We start from the raw sequence: 17,143 nt of genomic DNA on the forward strand, positions 1-17,143 counted from the left end.
TAGAACAAGTCAGATTGGAACGCGCCAGGGAATATCCCTATTTAGGTATTTTAATGGATGACCAATTATCCTGGAAACAAGCAGTGTCTAGTAAAAAGTTACTCTATCAGAGAGCAACTTCTGCTCTTGTTTCCTTTGCAAGTAAATTGGGTAAACCAGCCCCAGCAGAGTTGCTTAAAATTTATCACGCTAAATGCCATAGCGTGGCAACTTACGGCGCAGGTGTTTGGGGCTACGCTCCTGTAGACGATCTACAAAAGGTCTAAAACGGGTTTTTTGTTAAAGATATTTTTATTGAAAGTACAAGAAGGAAGAGAAAGGGAAGTAAGGGAAGGATAGAAACATAGTAAAGGCGACAAGAGCCCTTGCAGGAGCTCACTCTACATGGCACAGGAGTTTAATAATGCTGAAGATAAGACAACGCGGTCACCCCAGCCAGGATGATTCTCAAAGTCCGCCAGCCAACAATGTTGCCCCCAGCGGGGAGTCCATAGAAAGGCATCTGTTCGCTGTGGCGCCAGGCAAAAGCCGCCCAAGCCTGGGGCTCATTCGATCAGTCCAATTTGCGCCTCCTCGTTTCTCAGCCATAAGAATACAATGCAGCGAGGTGAAACAAATAGAGATCTAGTTGAGATTGCCAAATTTAGAAAGGCTTACAAATTGGCACAACATAACCGCAAAAAGGAAATAAAGAAAAATCTTTGGGCCCAATTACATGAGAGTTGTCTACGTAAAGACAGCTCCCTGTTTTGGCGCACAGTTAAATCACCCTTTTTGGTTGATGCCACAGCCTCTCAACACTTAAATGTGGCTGTGACGGCTGACGAGTGGGTGGCTCACTTTTCAAAGATATTTGGTGGTTCAACTGTCGATGTTACAACTGTGGCTCAGATGGATAAGGACAGTGTCAAGGATTTAATATATCCCATTGACCTCCACTTTGACCTAAACGAAGTAAATAATGCACTATCATCCTCCAAAACTGGTAAGGCCCCCGGCCCTGATGGAGTCCCACTTGATATCTTTGTAAGTAACATAGAACGTTGGTCACCCCTCGTCACCCAGGTAATGGCAGCAGTGTCAAAGATAGGCCTAATAGATTCCTGGTCTTCCTCTATTCTGCTCCCTATCTTTAAAAAGGGTGAACGCAACAATCCAGCCTGTTACAGGCCTATCTCCCTCCTGGACTCCTTGGGGAAAGTCGCAGGCCGTCTGATCTTGGAACGTCTCCAGGATTGGGCGTCGGGGAATAACATCCTAACCGATCTCCAGTATGGATTCTAGGAGGGACTTGGCACTGTTGAACATGCACTGAATCTCACCCTCCGAATAGGCAAGTATGTAGGGGCAAAAGCAGGTAATCTGTATCTAGTTTATGTCGATCTCAGCGCAGCATTCGACTGCGTGATACATTCTAGGCTGTGGTCCATTCTCAGGGAATTGGGGGTAGACCCCCACTTATAAAATTTCTCTGCGAGCTCTACTCTGATTCTACCGCTTGCGTGAGATATGGGATTGGCGGCGAACTATCTCCTTCATTCCCAGTAAACAAAGGAGTCAGACAGGGCTGTGTCCTGGCCCCCTTCTTATTTAATCTGTATACCAACGGGCTGGAATCGGCCATGTTAGTAGGGAGACAGGACCTTCCATCTATTAAACACGACCCTATTCCCGCTCTATTAAACGCGGATGACTCAGTTATCTTAGCAAGAACATTAATACAGCTACAAAGACAACTAGACAAATACTGCCAGTTTATGCTTTCCTTGGGGTTGAAAGTAAATAAAAGCAAAACATTTGATATGCATTACGGGCCCAAGGCGAAGAACCCTAAACCTGTTTTTATAGAACAAGTCAGATTGGAACGTGCCAGGGAATATCCCTATTTAGGTATTTTAATGGATGACCAATTATCCTGGAAACAAGCAGTGTCTAGTAAAAAGTTCCTCTATCAGAGAGCAACTTCTGCTCTTGTTTCCTTTGCAAGTAAATTGGGTAAACCAGCCCCAGCAGAGTTGCTTAAAATTTATCAAGCTAAATGTCATAGCGTGGCAACTTACGGCGCAGGTGTTTGGGGCTACGCTCCTGTAGACGATCTACAAAAGGTCCAAAACGGGTTTTTTGTTAAAGATATTTTTATTGAAAGTACAAGAAGGAAGAGAAAGGGAAGTAAGGGAAGGATAGAAACATAGTAAAGGCGACAGGAGCCCTTGCAGGAGCTCACTCTACATGGCACAGGAGTTTAATAATGCTGAAGATAAGACAACGCGGTCACCCCAGCCAGGATGATTCTCAAAGTCCGCCAGCCAACAATGTTGCCCCCAGCGGGGAGTCCATATAAAGGCATCTGTTCGCTGTGGCGCCAGGCAAAAGCCGCCCAAGCCTGGGGCTCATTCGATCAGTCCAATTTGCGCCTCCTCGTTTCTCGGCCATAAGAATACAATGCAGCGAGGTGAAACACAAAGACTCACCACCCACAGAGATAGACAAAACAAAACACCCTCCCCCCAAACTCCTGTAACCCTTCAACCCCCCCCCCCCCAGGGGTGGCAGTCAAGCATCCGAACTTTCTCTCACATTTGGAACAAATGGAGTGCACGTAAAGTGGGCGGGCAGACCGCCGACGGTAAACCCTGAGAAAGGAAGCGGACTAGCGGACCCCATCTGAAGATGACGTTTTTGAAATCTCCTCTGAAAACATCCGCCATACGTTCCATACTTAGAAGTTTCCACAACATAGCATACCAGAGGGAAAGTGCAGGGGCCTCCTTCTTTTTCCAAGCCGCCGCCAAGGTCAGCTTGGCCGCACCCACACAGAGCCAAAAGGAGTTGTTTATCCGCTTTGGTCTGATGCTCCAGGAGCGGATCACGGAGACCCAAGAGAACTAAGCCTATCGAGTCAGGAACCGGGTAACCCAGCACATCTTTGATTTGGGACAGTATCTCCTCCCAGTAGGGGCGAATGACAGGGCAGTCCCATCAAATATGGCGAAAATCCCCCAAGAGACCACAACCTCGCCAACATCTATCCGACGTAGAGGGAAAGATCTTTTTCAACCGGGCTGGGTAAAGATACCAGTCCAACATCGTTTTCATGTGGGCCTCCCTAAGGTCAATGGAATGATTAAATCTGTGCAGGTCACGCCAGAGGTGAGTCCACTCCTCGTCAGTGATATCCCGACCCAAGTGCTCTTCCCACAAACTCATGTATCTAGGGCGAGGCGAGATAGCCGTGGCCAGCAGAAGGTCATAGAGGAAGGAGATCACTCCTCTCATGGACATGGTGCGGGTGATAAAGGATTCGAAATCTGTGGGAGGCCGTGTCACTGCATCTCGCACCCCCGGCGACAACGCCCAGTGTAGCATTTGAGCATGTCGGTAACGCTCGGACGGTAACACCGCATAATCACGCATGCAATTGTGGAAGGTAAGTGGCTCATAACCATGAAACAGGTGCGTGAGCGCGTAACACACCCCCGCTCTCCACCCATCAAATGGGCCCTCAATGAGAGCCGGTGGAAAGGCAGGGTTAAAATGTATAGGGGTGAAAGGGGACGGGAAGGAAGTTCACCTCTCATCGCCAGAAACCGAGTCCCAGACCTTCAGGGTGGTACTCGTAGGCGTGCTAATCTAGGCGTTCCGAGGGCGATCCCCCTTCGCCTTCCAAACCAGGTCCCATATCGACCTCCCCGCCACACTCCTATCCATATGCAGCCAGTGCTTCTCCAATTCCATCTGGGTCCACTCGACCAGCACTCGGAGTTGCGCCGCCTTATAATAGAGATGCATATCTGGGAAGCCGACCCCACCCTTCTTCAAAGGCCGTCGCAGCGTGAGAAAAGAAAGTCTAGCGCGACCCCCTTGCCAAATGTAGTGTAGGATCATGGTCTTAACCCGCCTAAAAATCCCCCATCTAAAGCAATAGGAAGCACTTGAAACAGGTATAGGAGCTTAGAGAGCATCGTCATTTTAACAGCATGGACGCGGCCCAGCCAAGAAATGAACATGTGCTTCCACCGATTAAGCTCAGTCTGTATCTGATTTACAAAAGGGGGTGGTGATGAACAGAGTGTCTGAATTGAGCAGACCACTCTTACCCAGTCCAAAGATCAGGGCTTGATCCATCACCGTGAGACCCTTGCTCATTGCACCATCAGGATTCAAGCAAACTGGGCCGAAGACGGCTGTAATGCCAGAAACCGGTCCCCGGGAGCTTGTTTCCTTCCCAGTGTAAGAATTGGCTTTTGTAGTTTGGTTTGCCCTGTTTCCATCATGCACTGGGACAGGAACAGACTAATTTGCATACAGCCAGGTTCTGAACCTGGGATGGTGCAGTGAGCTAAAAAACGGTGTTGGATCTAGCCCTGATCTCTTGACTGGGTGAGAGCTTTCTGCTTAATTCAGAGACTCTGTCCTTCACCACCCCTTGTTGTAAATATTCAGTCTGTATCTGGGCCAGCAAAGGTGGGAAGTTGGCCGCATACAGAGTGGTGACGGACGAGGTCAGCCGGACCCCGAGGTACTGTAAAGAGGAGCTGGCCCACGACAGGGGCGTGAGCGGTCGGATACGGTCCACCTCAGCAGATGGTAGCGTGAGGTTAAAGATGAATGACTTGGTAGGGTTGACCCGAAAACCCGCCACAGCTTCAAAATGAGATAGTACCTCCTGTACCCGCGGAAGGGAGTTTCCCGGGTCCGCTAGTGACAATAGAACGTCTTCAGCAAAAAGGGAGATTTTATGTTGCTCTCCTGAGAAGGGGAGACCACTGATGTTCAGGTCCTCCGGCACCCACGGGCTAGGGGTTCAATGCTGAGCGCAAAGTGTAGGGGAGATAGGGGACAGCCCTGCCGCGTACCCCGGGAGTGTGCAAAGAAGGGTGAAACATGGCCATTAACCATGACCCTTGATCGAGGACTGTGGTAGTTGGCCCGAAGCATATCTATGAATTTGGGGGAAAAGCCAAAGGCCGCCAGCGTACCAAAGAGAAAGTTCCAGTCCACCCGATCGAACGCTTTTTCAGCGTCAAGGCCCACCAAGACCACTGGGATCTTGAAGCGGTTGGCCTTCTCGATCAGGTGAATCAGCCTTCTGGTGTTGTCGTGGGTCTGGCGACCCTTTTTTAATCCCGATTGATCGGGATGGATAAGGGCAGGCACAAGGTCCTGGAGCCGTGCAGCCAAGATGGAGGAGTATAATTTAGCGTCCACATTCAGTAGAGCTATGGGCCGGTATGACTCACACTTCGAGGGGTCCTTCCCGGCTTTGGGGATAATTGAAATCATCGCCTCTGCCATGGAGCCCGTAGTCTGGCCCACCTCCCTCATGCCATTAAAAAGGGTCACCAGGAAGTCCCCCAGCTCAGAGGCAAAGGTCTGATAGAAGGGAGCCGTGAAGCCATCTGGGCCAGGCGCCTTAAGCGGTTTAAGGGACTTAATTGCGGCCAACACCTCCTCCCTAGTAAAGGGGGCCTCCAAAAGGTCATTCCACTCTTTGGAAACCTGCGGAAGCGGATGAGCCCTCAGGTACTCTTCCTGATTTTGCCGAAGAGCTCCGCCTTGGTCGCGTCTTGATGTTCCAAGGCGCCGAGGGCGCCCGGATGCCACCCACATATTCTCTCTCACGTTTATCGCGAAGTTGTCGAGCCAGATGTTTCCCCACCGTGTTGCCTTGTGCATAAGAAAGACGTCATAAGCGCAGGAGGGTATACCTCGCCCGATTATTATAGTGGGCCCTGAGTTTACCCCCGCACTGCTGCAAGCGGACGGAGCGTCCTTCGAGAAGGATTCTGCTTGTGCGCAGTTTCAAGTGTCGCTAGCTCCGCCTCCAGCGCCTCCCTTTCCTCACGCCTAAGTTTGTTCAGGGCGGAGTTCAGCGCAATGCACGGGCCCCGTGTCGTCGCCTTAAAGGCGTCCCATTGGGTGAAAACCGAGGTGTCCCCTTCTTTATTAAACTCAAAGAATTCACCAATGGCCGCCCTGAGTTTAGTGCACGACTCCTGATCTCGTGTAAGTGAGACCGGGAAGTACCATTTGCGGTGGGGGGACGTCCCCGGGGCCCAAGTCAGGCATACCGCCAAGAGGCTGTGATCTGATACAGAAAGCGGGAATATCCTACTCTCCCGCAGGTCCCCCTGTAATGACTGGTTCAGAAAGATGTGATTGAGACGCGAATACGTGTGGTGAACATGGGAGAAGAACGTGTAGTCTCTAGTGTGAGGGTGGAGGGCGCGCCAGCCATCAATGAGACCCAGACTGTCCATAGCATCCCGCAACTCGGGGGAGAAGAGGCCCGCCTCCGTCCTCTGTTGGTGCGAGCAATCCAGGTCTTTGTCCCACACCAAATTGAAGTCTCCCATCACTACCAAAGCACCCTCCCCAAAATCCCCCACCTCCCGCATGAAAGCCTCAAGGAACCCATTTTGGCCCGTGTTCGGCACATAGAGAACCACCCACGTGCAGAGCTTGCCTAGGAGCATCCCCTTCACCTTCAGCCATCTACCCTCCTTGTCGCTACGCACCCCCATGGGTTGAAATTGCAGTGTAGAGCGGAACAGAAGTGCCACCCCCGATGCTTAATGGCGGCAGAGGACCTGTATATCAGTGGGTATTGCCTATTCTTAAGCCTGGTTTCGTCCCTGCGGGCCAAATGAGTCTCCTGCAGTCCCGCCACATCCAGATGATGATCTATAACGTATTTCCACACCTTCTGACGCTTTTGGGGGGAATTAAGGCCTTTAACATTCCAGGAACCTATCGTAACAGGCATCATTTAGACATTTCCCTCCCACATCCCGCTCTACATAGTGCCCCCTGTAGCGCCATAAACAACCCGACCACACCCGCATTCACACCGGATCCATTGCTACCACCACTGAGCCCAGTCCAAAACAACCCCCCCCCCCCAAACCAAAGGAGCCCCAAGACGTTAAGTAGAAAAAACAGTTCCAGAACCGGAAAAAGAACAAATACACCAAGAAAAGAAGCAGCCGGACATGACCATAAGGGTCGGGGGTAGAAGACCCGGGTAATGTCCCCCTCAAGTTCAGGGTCAGGGTAACCCTCCAATGGAGCACAGTCCCTTAATGTACCTGAGGTGGTAGAGCCCCTCCGGCCCCACGGGCCGCCGTCGGGGGAGCCTAGGCTGCTGAAGAGCTGTCTATCCGGCCCAAATCAGTCACCAAAGCCACCGAGGCAAGGACCTCTCCCCTCTCACTTTGGCTCGACGAGGGAGTCGGGCCCTCCGCCACACCAAGGCGGCCCACTCTCTGCCATGCCGGGGAGCAGGAACGGCGTCGTCTTCTTGGGGAAGCGCTGGCGCCAGCCGACGCGGCCTCCTCATCCATGCCCAGAAGTTCCCTGGCAGCCGCCAGGGATCGCATTTGCACCAGTCTATTCTGCCATCTAAAGATGAGCCGAAAGGGGTGGCCCCAGGAGTAGGACACCCCGTGGTCCCGCAGGAAAGCTGTGACCGGGCGAAAGTCCCGCCGCTTCTGCAATGTGGAGGCCACCAAGTCCTGAAAGAGCTGGGGGTTGTGTCCCCGAAACTGCAGGTTGTTGATATCCCTGGCTTTTCGTAGGATCCTCTCTTTTAATTGAAAGTCATGGACACAAACTAAAATGTCCGGCGGCGGCGAGCGCGCGCCACGTGGCAGCCCAACTCGATGCACTCTGTCCATGCGGATCTCCAAGAGGTCCGCCTCTGCTAGAACCTGCAGGAAAAGGGCCTCCACATACTCCCGCAAGCTTTCACCTTCTCCTTCCCAGGGTACAGCTCGGATTCGAATGTTATTGCGGCGAAACCGGTTTTCCAAATCTTCGCAGTGGGCCTGAAGGTCTAAGTTCTGCTCCCGGAGCCCGAGCATATCCTGCTGTAACTGGTGGACGTCACCAGTAAGGCCTAGATCGTGCTCCTCCAGGGTCACCACCCGTTCTCCAATGCCATCCACATCTCGGCGGACCTCGCACAGATCGGAGGCCAGCTGTGACTTCAGCTCCGTGATGTCGTCCTTGATGGATGCAAAAGGTTCGATCAGGAAGGCCTTTGTGACCGGGCCATCCCCGTCTTCCTTCGCAGGGGATTTGCTGGAGCTGGGGGGCGATCCGGTTGGACCCTTCCCAGGGCCGTCCTTCCCAGGCCTGTTCATGCGGTTCCTCGTCGTCATGATGAGGAGCCTTGGCTAGTCCCCGCGTGTTCCGCGATCACTAGGAGCGCCCCGGGATATCAGGCCACGCTCCCTCGCACCCCCCAGGACCTCCGCTCCGCTGTCACCGGGAGACCGGAGCTATCAGAGGATAGCAGTCGTCGTGCACACTCGGTGTCCGCTGAGTCGCCCCCCGGGCTATAAGGGGCAGGCTCGGATCAGCACCTCCTCTCCTCTCGTGTCTCTGCGCTGTCCAGCAGCCGCCAGACAGGACGGCGCCTCCTCGCCACCTCCGTCCAGGCGATGGGAGCCAAGATGAGCCACAGGGCGGTAGATTAAGTTTGTGACAGCCCCAGTCAGGGGATCCTGCAGTGCGATCGCTCCGCTCCGCCGGTCGCTGTGGGCCCGGGTCCCCCGGGTAATGGCAGCCGATGCTCTCCGGGCGATGCAGCGTAGGCCGCACTAGCGCATGTGCGTCGCCGCCTCAACACCTCGGCTAAGTCCGCTGGTCTTGGTCGTAGCTCATCGGGAAAAGGCTCAAAAGCATTCGGGGCACCTCAGCAACCCCAAAAAAGTCGATTCCGGAGCAAAGATCGCCCCAGGACAGCTATACAAGGCGATGAAGGGCTCGGGCGCCGGAGGAGCTCGCAGGCACGTCCTACTCCGTCGCCATCTTGGCCACGCCCCCCAGAACTGGTTTTTTAAATACATCTTGGCACTTCCTCAAAGCGCCCCAATTTATGGTTGCCATATCGAGCTGGGCATCGACTATTTAATAGATAACATCAGATGTCAACCGATCCTCTTATGGCACCGTATTTGGAATAAACCGCAATGCCATTTAACCCGTTCACTAATATCCCTGGTTTGTTGGAGCAAAATTCCTTGGCTCTTTTATGTCTCCAATTTTTTAAAGGATTTGAACTGCACATCTTACTTCTCTGAGCCCACCTCAACATCAGACATCTCCAGGAGTGCCCTGTAAAATCTCTGTTTAAACCACCTCAGAGATTTGAGTCTTACTCAAGAAGTAATTATTTATTTTTTATTTATTTAAAACATTTGTAGAGCGCGGCTGTCACCTGGCAGGTATCCTGGCGCTGGAAAGCTTACTCCTGGGTTAGAAGCGATGGGAGTTGATTAGGGGGGGGGCGGGAGTGGATGGCTGGGGAAAGAGCCAAGTTTTTAAGCAATTAAGCCAACTAATGTGCAGATCTTAATGGTCCAGACCTCCCCTGGTATCCAGCCATATTTAACTTTTTTCTTATCTAATTATGAAAAATTTGTTTTAACTAGGTTTCGATGTAATTCTTTTTTTCGTCTTGTTACTTTCCCCACTGAGTTAAACTGGTCCCATGATTTGATTAAATGTCCGTGTGATGGAATATCATCTCAGTCCACATTACATGTAACTCTGTTCTGCCGATACTATGAGCAACGCAGCAAGCGCTGGATTATCCCCCTTCTTCGTGCAATGGGCCTGAGAACCTGTCGGACAGCTTATCTGGCCCTGCAGTCGTTAGACTCACAAAATGCCGCTAAATATGTAGCTTGTTTTTTGAAATCATGTCTGAAAATCCGCTGTACAGTTTGAGCTACCGTTCTCATGATTTTGTGCCTCTTTGTACACAATTCGTCATAATTGTTTTGATCCATAGTTTTTAAAGTAAATCAGTTCTTACTTGTATTATACATTGTGATTTAAACATGTACTGTAATTTTATAATGTACTTTTTATGATTCTGCTAAGTGCTAATCGAATAAAAGTTTTGAAACGAATGGACCAGATGTAATTTACAAATATTTACTGTCTGTAGAATGTTTTCAACTAGAGCATCGGCTTCACACACTAGCATACATAAGCATTTGTAGAAGAGTAGATGCCACTTGCACGCACTGGTTTCAGATGTATAAATGTTAGGGAATGGTTTTAAAAACCAACTGCATCCACCTTTTAGATAATGATAGATAATTGTGTTCCAACCTTTTGGAAAGGCAGGCACCGACCAATACCTAATGTTCTTAAATTACAACAAGTGACTTGCAGCACTATACCAAATAAACAAAATAAGTTAGTAAATACACATTTTAGAATGAACTCTTTGGATAACACATTTTCTGCACCTTTAATCACCTAGAACAAATACATGAAAAAAGTGCCTAAATGTATGAATTTTTTTTAGAACAAATATTCATCTGCCCGTAACAAACTGAAAAAAGCATATACAGCAGAATATTTATTTTCCTTCAATTTTGGTATTGCTTGAACGTGAGTAGCTCATTTGGATAGTGCTTCTGTTATTTTGGTAACTTGATATGAGGAGAAAAAAGAATATTATGCCATTGAGTCACAATCGTATTTTGCCCCCAATCTTTCTTTAAACCAAAAACGTGCTTGAAAGCCATTTTAGTACCAACAATCTGGATTTGGCATGATATATTAAGCTTTAAAATGCACTAGAGCACAGAAAGAACAGTAGAAAAAAGCAGTATTATAAGGAACAGCAATTATAAAGCAATATTAACTGGAATCAGATACCACCATCAACTTTTCTGAACAAGACATCTACAGTATATTTTTAAGAAGATGCATAAACCACAACATTGTCCAACATAAAACTCCAAGCATTTGCAAAGAGGTGACAATGTGGTGTTCAACGTTTCTAATTTTAGGCACGCAAGACAGACATTTACTGGGATGGGGGATTTCATTTTACAATTGGAAACCTAATTATGTAGATATTGTATACATTTAAACAGACTATTACCATCGTCATCATTTTTTAAATACATTCCTTTATTTGTAGGGTAAGATGTACAAACAGAGTTTGTAATCTAGCCTGGGGTTGTCTGTCTAGGAAAGGATAACCTCTAGCAATAGTTTTGAGGGATACCATCCATAAAATCTATCACAGCATTATATTGCATTTTGCTAACCCCCTTCGCATGTGCGCCTTGTTAAATGTTTAATTTTAGATGGCATGCTATTAGAGGATTGGTTGTATACCTTAGAATCATGTGCTTTTGAAAAGGACTGAAGTTCCATTCTAATAGTCTGCAAGACGGTCTGCTGAGCCAATTGCCCTTCTTAGCAATGTTCTTAGTTTGCCTGATCTCATTCCGCCTCTGCTATAATCTCCATCAACTCTTCCTTAATACAGGTCAAACAACTAACTAGATTAGTATAAAGTTTCTTCTTTTCACCACTTCGTTCCTGCTGCATCCGGGCTTTTCTTTGCCTGAGAATCTGCCTCTTCCTGTGCAGTTGGGTAAGTCTTTTACTGATCATGTCTAAATTATCAGACGACTGTCCGCTGACAGGTGGTGACAAAAGCCAAAAAGGTTCAGAGTTCTGAAAGATTTCAGAACTGTTCTCCGACTCAGAAGATGAAGAAAAGGAATATTCCTGATTGAGTAAATGATCCGCAGTGGGCAAATCTTTTTCCCAATTATTAAATTCAGCACTATCTTTCACGAATGGCGACTTTAGGACACCGTCCTGAGTCTGCCTTCCAACAGGCAGGGGTGATCCTACTGCTGTAGACATCCAACCAAGTTGACTCCTCTTGAAATCAAAATCTTCCCCCTTTTCAGGGTTTAGCCACTGCTGACACCATACACCTGGCAAAGGATGTGATAATGTCTCACACTGGAACACGCATGGTCTTTTTACTGGACTGGTACAAGCAAACAAGTCTTGACAATTAGCATTTACTGGCACTGGAGGACAAAGATGGGTTACGGCATCAGCTGATAGGGTGATGGATTTCCCAGCAGTCCTCTCAGAACCATTCACTCTTTTTACAACAGACTCTGTAGATGTGAATAAAAATATAGGGAAATCAAACATACAATATTACATTATTTCTCAAGGTCTGCTAATGTTCTATAAGGCATTATATAGTTTTTATATCTGTTCTAATGCCGGTTTGTAGAGATGCAAGCAACAAGGCATACTATTGTGCCCCGCTAGTGAACCAAAATTGGGACTGTTTCTATTAGGACTAATTGGACACCCAATCAATAAACAGTACTAGTACAATGTAAGTGTAAAGCGGTTATCTTGGCACGTGTAAACAGAAAAGTACAAACAACTGCTGTCCTACAAATATATGCTTTTCATGTGTGTATGTTGAAAAGGAAACCTTTCTTGCCAAGCGATGTGGATTTTGATCCAGAACTACATGATCTATACATTGTTTTTTATACTATGTTTGAAGTTCAAGCCCACTACTGTACACCATGGTTTCTATGAGTAAAAGCAGACTACAAATACACTGTCCCTATGAGGAAATATAGTTGAAACAAACAAATAACAACTGATCTTATGAAAAAACAAAGGATATATAGACCTATGTGAGGAAGGTCATTGTCTGGTGAGAAGATTTCCTTTATGAATTCTGCTTATTAGAATTGATAACCAATGCATGTGGCAATTGTCTGATTGTGAAAGAGTGGGGCGAGTGAAGCAGGAGTAGTAATCACTTTTAGTCCTGAATGTGAAGTTAGGTTGACTCGTATACAGAGTTAGGGTGGCGGAGAACTCTTAAGGGCTTCGGTGACAAACAAATCTAGCTCTTGCTATACAGAGAAATTACTGCTATGGGAAACAACTTTAGTTTGACCGAGGGGCTGGCAACAGAATCAGCAACCAGATCTGTCAGTACAAGCAGAGGAAAGCCAGTGTGCCTGCAGAACTGCTCAGGGATAATCTTAAACAAGTCTATCAATAAACAGCTACAACTTTAATATGAATGGATCTTTAATTTGCCTTATAAATATCCCATTTTACTGTCTTCAGAATATGACACGCTTCCTTGAGATGCCTGGACAATCTGGAAACCCAGCACTTGAATTTCATATTAAATGTACCAAACTAGGGATCTGCACAAGCCTCTTCCTATTGCCACGGCAACTGAAAAATGTAGTCACTACTCTATCGCACTTGGACGTGGTCTTTACAGGCTGCAGTTGACTGACAACTTAGGCATCGTGCACCACGTTTTGTCAAAATGCAGATTTGACCTTCAAATTCTAATTTAGTATCACTGCCCTGGGTTATCAGTCTAATTTACTAAAAGTCTCATGCTTGTTGGAAGACTGTCTTTTGTGCGGCTTATAACGAATGTGTGGGATGAGTTAGTAAACAGCAGCATTGTGAAGAGAAGTTTCAACTTCATGAGGTAATTTTTAAATATATTTTCTTGCAACTAAATATCCAATAAAAGGAAACTGTCTATCTTTTTAGATCTTAGACAAGATACGATGCACATAGAAATTAAAAATGGGAATAGTTGGCCACGTCTTGTCAAAATGCAGATTTGACCTTCAAATACTAATTTAGGATCACTGCCCTGTGTTGGCAGTCTAGTTTACCAAACTTCTCATGCTTGTTGTAGACTATGTCCTTTGTGCCACTTATAACTAATGTGTGGGATAAGTTAGTTAACAGCAGAATTGTGAAGAGAAGTTTCAACTTCATGAGATAACCTTTAAATATACCTTTGCAACTAAATATCCGATAAAGGAAAGTTTCTATGTTTTTATATCTTAGACAAGATAGGATGCACGCAGACATTAAAAATGTATAATGGAATCCACTCATAAGTGAAGTAGATCAGCAGCTTGCAGAAGGCTGTGTGCGATGGGGGGTTTGGCCACCTACGGGGGATTGAACCATGCCCTGCGTCCAACACCATACTGCACATAGTCAAAAGATACGCTCAGTGAGGGAACTAGTAAATATAAAAAGAAAAATTAAAAACAGAAATTCACTGAAGCAAACAAAGGTTACAGTGACATTACAGTTTGGTGAGGTAATAAGATTTTATCTTACATTTAAAAAAAGCTGGAAATTCACAGAAAAATCCTAAAGATTAAAGTCGTATTATAATAAGTCCCTGAAATAATATAAAAAATATTGCTTAAAAAAATTAAAGAACAAAAAAGAAAGAAAAAAGTGAAATTCACCAGTTATAGTTTGCCGGACTAACCAGAGCTTGCAGCCCCATCATGCACTACTTATGACTTCATATATTATATCACTCATGACAAGTTTAATTACATCGCTGATGACATTATCAACCTATTTCTGTTCAAATTACTCTATAAATCAGTAGAGCATTTAAGATATAACACTAAGGACTAAACAATGCATCATGTAAAGCGTAAATTACACTGACACACACACAAGCTCTCTACAAACAGCATTCACCCTGTGCAAAATACTTTTGAGGACAGCCAAACTCATGTGGGTAATCAACCAGACACAAGTGTGCAAGCCTGTGATGCAGACGATCTCTACCTTGTCACCAACTTTTCACAGAGAACCCTATTTGATTCAGCCTATGCTGTAATAATATCAGGTTTCCCGGACACTCAGATCTAACAATAAAAAACTTCTGGTAGTCCCTAGGATTAAACGGGCACGTAGGGTGGCCATGTTTTTTCACTTCACGCGGCAAAATTCTGGAACCAGCTTCCCGACACTGTTCGTCTTGAACCTAACTATCTCTGTTTCAGGAAACTGCTGAAAACCTTTTTTTTTTCCATGATTAGCGAATAATGATTAGGTGTCACAAATGCCCTGGGATGTCCTTGGGTAGCCATGCGCTATATAAATGCGTACTCATTCATTCTATTTGCTTAGACATTCAGGCCCCGGTAGGTGGGAAAACCCCTAACACATGCACAGTCTTTGTCTTGTCCTTAATTCTTTGCAGAAAACCGACATCTTGTGAGAAATAAACACACTTGGGTGGAAAAGTGCCTATTCAGCACAGTTTTTGCCCTGTGAAGTACCAATCCACGGAGAGCCAACTGTATCTACACAACCAAGGCCCCTTAGGTGGTGAAGGCTTATTACACCCAGCCTTCACTCTGTACTGAACACTTTGCAGATAGCCAACCTCTAGTGGGCAATCAAGCACACATGGGTGGGCACCTGCTGGTGAGCAGATTATTCACATCTTGTCATGCAATGACCAATCCTTCCAGACACTCATGGCCCCTTAGGAGCACAAACCCCTACTACGTACAACTTTTGCCCTGTAGCATCGCTTTTACAGATAGCCGGTCTCTTGCGTGCAATCAACGAGAAATTAGTCGGCAAGCCACTGTGTCATCAATGATGTCCGCAAGGATGTCACTCAACAGGTCATGAGTGATGTGATATGTGAGGTAATAAATCACAGGGCCACGTTATAGTTAGCTCAGTAAACAATAACTGGTGCCTGCCTCTTGTTTTGCATTTAAAAATATGATTTTATGATGGACATTTTCCACTAACAATGTCATTTTAATGTTGGTATATATATATATAAATATATATATATATATATATATATATATATATAAATATATATATATATAACCGAGCAATTGTGGAGAAACTGATTTGGTGTGATGCGGACGAGTAGCTGACTCACCGGATCCCTGCGAAGGCTGGAGAGCAGTTGCGGGTTTTCAGGTAAGACAGCGAAAGTCTGTGTTACCAATCCAGTAAAGTACTGCAAGGGTTTATGGGAGAGGTAGTCCCGTGGTGTGTGAAAGCTACACACAAACGGGCAGTGAATTTCACAAGCAAACTTACATATCCGTGTAACTGCTTAAAACATGTCTGCGGAATGGGAAAAAGAGCGGGAGGCGGCCGCACTGGATGTATTTGTGGACGCAGACACCAGCACTACAGTTAAGAGCAAAAAAGCAGACACGATACCAGTTCCAGACAAAGACAATAGCACCAAAAACCTATGTGCAGAATTGGAAAAGCTTCGGAAAAAAGAAGTGTCAAAATGGTGGGAGATAAAGTCCTTACAACGTTATCTGGACGTGGGCAGAGTACCACGAGGACTAAGAATCTTAGTAGCCCCCACCTACGAAAACCCAGACCCGGCCATGCTGCAAGATTGGGCGGATAACAATGCCCAAGCGTCTCAAAACATGCTTAAGATACTTATCAATATGCAGCAAGTGACAGGGACAAAATAATAACCAGAATTGACGAAATATTGAAAGATTTGGATTCAAGAGAAAACAAAGAGGAAATAACCAATGCACTTAAACAGATAAAGAATAAACTTTCCAAATTAGAAGAAGAAATAAAGGAACGGAAAGCAATAAAATTTCAGCGAGACCGGAATGACTACATAAATGGCCGAATATATACATTTGCCAGAAAGTTCGACAACATAAAGAGGCAACAGCTTTCAGCAACAGCGAGTGGGTCACAAATACCGCCCGCCACAAGTGGAACAGATCTCAGTACCTCTTTGGAATCAGACCAAGAGAGCAATAACTCCTTAGTCCTAACAGGACAAGTTCCGAATCCAGCCCAGGAATTGGCTAATTTTCGGTTACAGCGCCTCAAATCGCTAAGGCCTCGGAAAAAATCACAATCGGAATGGAACAAAGGCAAATCATATCAAGACAAAAAACAAAAAGCAGAAGAAGAAAAGACAGACGCTGGGGGTGGAGGTACCACAAAACAAACCAAACCAAAATACAGAAAGAACAAGAAACGATAATGGATGACGAACTAAATAATCATTTGGACAATACGGTCATCAACCTGACCGACCTTGAACTGACACCGAGGGAAACCAAAATATTATCACTGGGATTGACTTTCTGTACACCCACTAACTTTGACTATACACAGACCCAAATAGATCTGTTCCAATACGTACGCAAGCTCAAGTTACAAAAACACTTTATAAACTGTACAAACAAAGGAACGGACTCGGGACATTCTGGCCAAGGAATCGCTGATACCCTCAGCATTGCGGATATGGCAACCCTAGGGGACCTCAATGCCCTTGAATATGATGAATCATTAAGCCAACTGACACCTGGCGAAATAGCGAATCTAGCCAACCTAAATACCTATCAAACTATACAAACAAAGTTTAAACCCAAATCGATCTTTATGCCAGTTTTGCTTAAGGATGGGCTAGACCTTTTTTCAGAAAATGTGATAAAAGATTTGAAAGAACTATCACTTC

The 17,143-nt window shown here is 46.3% G+C and overlaps 1 protein-coding gene across 1 annotated transcript; it reads right to left on the minus strand.

Annotated features, from left to right (window-relative positions):
* Positions 1–10,251: 10,251 nt before the first annotated feature.
* On the minus strand, positions 10,252–12,005 carry LOC147728223 (uncharacterized). The gene has a single exon (XM_086963252.1). It carries the CDS (start codon positions 11,989–11,991, stop codon positions 11,257–11,259), a length of 735 nt encoding a protein of 244 aa, XP_086819378.1. The 5' UTR covers positions 11,992–12,005; the 3' UTR covers positions 10,252–11,256.
* Between the last annotated feature and the right edge of the window lie 5,138 nt (positions 12,006–17,143).

Source organism: Lissotriton vulgaris, chromosome 3_1 (assembly GCF_964263255.1).
Source record: "Lissotriton vulgaris chromosome 3_1, aLisVul1.2, whole genome shotgun sequence".
Lineage (NCBI taxonomy): Eukaryota > Metazoa > Chordata > Amphibia > Caudata > Salamandridae > Lissotriton > Lissotriton vulgaris.